The 2,463-nt window shown below is 38.0% G+C and overlaps 1 protein-coding gene across 1 annotated transcript; it reads left to right on the top strand.

Annotated features, from left to right (window-relative positions):
* Window positions 1-2,092, top strand: LOC139891306 (NADH dehydrogenase [ubiquinone] iron-sulfur protein 7, mitochondrial-like). Its single transcript, XM_071874259.1, has 2 exons — window positions 1-545; window positions 1,537-2,092. The coding sequence occupies exons 1-2, from the start codon at window positions 142-144 to the stop codon at window positions 1,769-1,771; spliced, it is 639 nt and encodes a 212-aa protein (XP_071730360.1). The 5' UTR covers window positions 1-141; the 3' UTR covers window positions 1,772-2,092.
* Window positions 2,093-2,463: the final 371 nt, after the last annotated feature.

Raw genomic sequence — 2,463 nt, 5'->3', positions numbered from 1 at the left:
CCCCCCCCTTTAAAAAATATACCTGACGAACCGCCTCACCCGGTTCAATCAAACCGCCCTCTCCCTTCTTCATTAACAACACTAAAAAAAACCCAAATCACCACAAAACTCCATCTAATTTCACGACAAATTAGGGTTCCGATGGCTCTCCTCGCCCGACAATCGCACCGTCTCGCTCAACTCGCGTCATCCCAACGCGCCGCCGCATCGATCCACACGACGCTTCCGTCATTAGCTGAAGGTTTCTCATCTCCAGCACCTTATTCTCGACCGGGACCACCGTCAACTGGTTCTCCGGAAGGTTTATCGAAGACGGCAGAGTTTGTGATCTCGAAAGTCGATGATCTGATGAATTGGGCGCGTCGTGGATCGATCTGGCCCATGACTTTTGGGCTGGCGTGTTGTGCGGTTGAAATGATGCATACAGGTGCTGCTAGGTATGATTTGGATAGGTTTGGGATTATTTTCAGACCTAGTCCTAGACAATCTGATTGTATGATTGTTGCTGGTACTCTCACCAATAAGATGGCTCCTGCTCTTAGAAAGTAAGCCTTGTATCCTCTTACATATATAAATTTGTATCTATATGTTTAACTGTAAATAGTTTGATGATTATTTATAATATTAATTTTAGGATGTATTGTAAGACTTTAGAGTTTAATGAGTAGTATAGATTGTTAGGAGGTAGCTAGTGAGGCATAATTAGCTATAGTAATATGTGATGCAGTAAAAATAGCTTGGATTTGCTTATGTAGCTTTTAGTTGTGACTTGTGTTTATCATATTTGATTATGTTCATTGTTTGGATGATTTCGGCTATTGAAGGAAGTGATAACTGATAAGTAAACTGACAAAAGGGAACATCTTTGCATATTGTTGAAGTATTTCAATGTGAAGTATGTCAATTTATGTTCTATTGTCTAGCTTTTTTCAGTTATTTAACATTAAGGTTATGGATCTATTAGATCTGTAATAATATATTAATATTATAAGCTAATTTGTGTATTCACTCTTGTAGTATAAGGTTATTGGAATTGGCAAATAATGGATCAACTACTCTAATTTGTCTTTCAAAAGCATGTATCACACACAAATGATAAGCTTGAACAAGAACTTTTGTAATTTTTATAAGCATGTGTACTTCTGTTAGATAGAACTATGAGTCCAAAATCCAACAAGAAGAGAGTTGATGCATAGCTGTTCACCATAATATGAATTTGATGAGACCCTTAACCATGGAAAGAAGTGCGCTTAAACCATTGGATGAGCTCCATATGTCATCTTAAACTATTTTCATAGTTAACCTCTTTCCCTCATCCTCCAGCATCAAACTAAAAGAATATAGGATTCTTGATTCACTTGTTACGGTTGCCTAATTCGTGACTAATACTCCATTTTACACCCTCTCTATTTCTCTGACTTAACAACTGATTGCACCAATGCCTTGGCTTAACATTTTTTAGTGCATATGGAAAGTTCCTAGAGTTATAGTTGTTGGCTTGACATTGTATATTTTGGTTTATCTATTGTGTTGCAGGGTTTATGACCAGATGCCTGATCCAAGATGGGTGGTTTCCATGGGAAGCTGTGCAAACGGAGGTGGATACTACCACTACTCTTACTCTGTTGTGCGTGGTTGTGATAGGATCGTCCCTGTTGACATTTACGTTCCTGGTTGCCCACCAACAGCCGAGGCTCTTCTGTATGGCCTACTCCAGCTTCAGAAGAAGATCAACAGGCGTAAGGATTTTCTTCACTGGTGGACCAAGTGAGATGCTTATGGCATACACTTTTTACCCAATAAGTTGTGTTTTTGCTCTTCCTGGTTGTGAGAGCAATTATAAGATGCCCATGTTGTCTCTGATCTTATGTTGAACGGCTTTTGTATGTTTTTGTTCTGTGATATTATGGCTGGTGGTTTTTATTATACTGGGGATTGAATAAGACACCTGAGAAGTTTGCTTTGTGTAGAGATGGATTAATGTTTCTTCACAAACTGTTGTTGATACTCCAAGTGTTATTTAGTGCTTTAAGTGGCATGTTATGGACCCATGAATTAAAGTGAATGTATCATCATTTTGTTTGGTTTTTGATTCATATGTTTTAAATCTGAATTGCATCTTTCTAACTTCAGAAAAACTAAAATAAAAGTTGATGGCTGATGCTTCACTATTAGGAGATCGAATATAAACATTTATTCTCGTAGGAAGAATCCGTCATATACGAAGGAAATGTGTAACTGTACATCCAAATGATCCAACAGAGAATGGGACAACAAACAGGAACCAACATACCTTAAAAATGGAGAATTTTCAATGTAGATCGAAAAACAATGAACTCTGATTTAAGCATCCTTTTCAAAACGCCACAAGTGGAGGAGGATGAGGTAAGGTCATAAGGATTAACTCAATCCAATTAGTACTTCGAGTCGAATTTGAGTGGTAGTGATTCACAGGGGAGATTA

This window comes from Rutidosis leptorrhynchoides, chromosome 2 (assembly GCF_046630445.1).
Source record: "Rutidosis leptorrhynchoides isolate AG116_Rl617_1_P2 chromosome 2, CSIRO_AGI_Rlap_v1, whole genome shotgun sequence".
Lineage (NCBI taxonomy): Eukaryota > Viridiplantae > Streptophyta > Magnoliopsida > Asterales > Asteraceae > Rutidosis > Rutidosis leptorrhynchoides.
This window is presented reverse-complemented; position numbering and strand designations above follow the sequence as displayed.

Coding starts and splice junctions, on each gene's coding strand:
- LOC139891306 (XM_071874259.1), top strand. CDS start 142: ATGGCTCTCCTCGCCCGACAATCGCACCGTCTCGCTCAACTCGCGTCA. Junction 546..1,536: donor ATGGCTCCTGCTCTTAGAAA/GTAAGCCTTGTA, acceptor ATTGTGTTGCAG/GGTTTATGACCAGATGCCTG.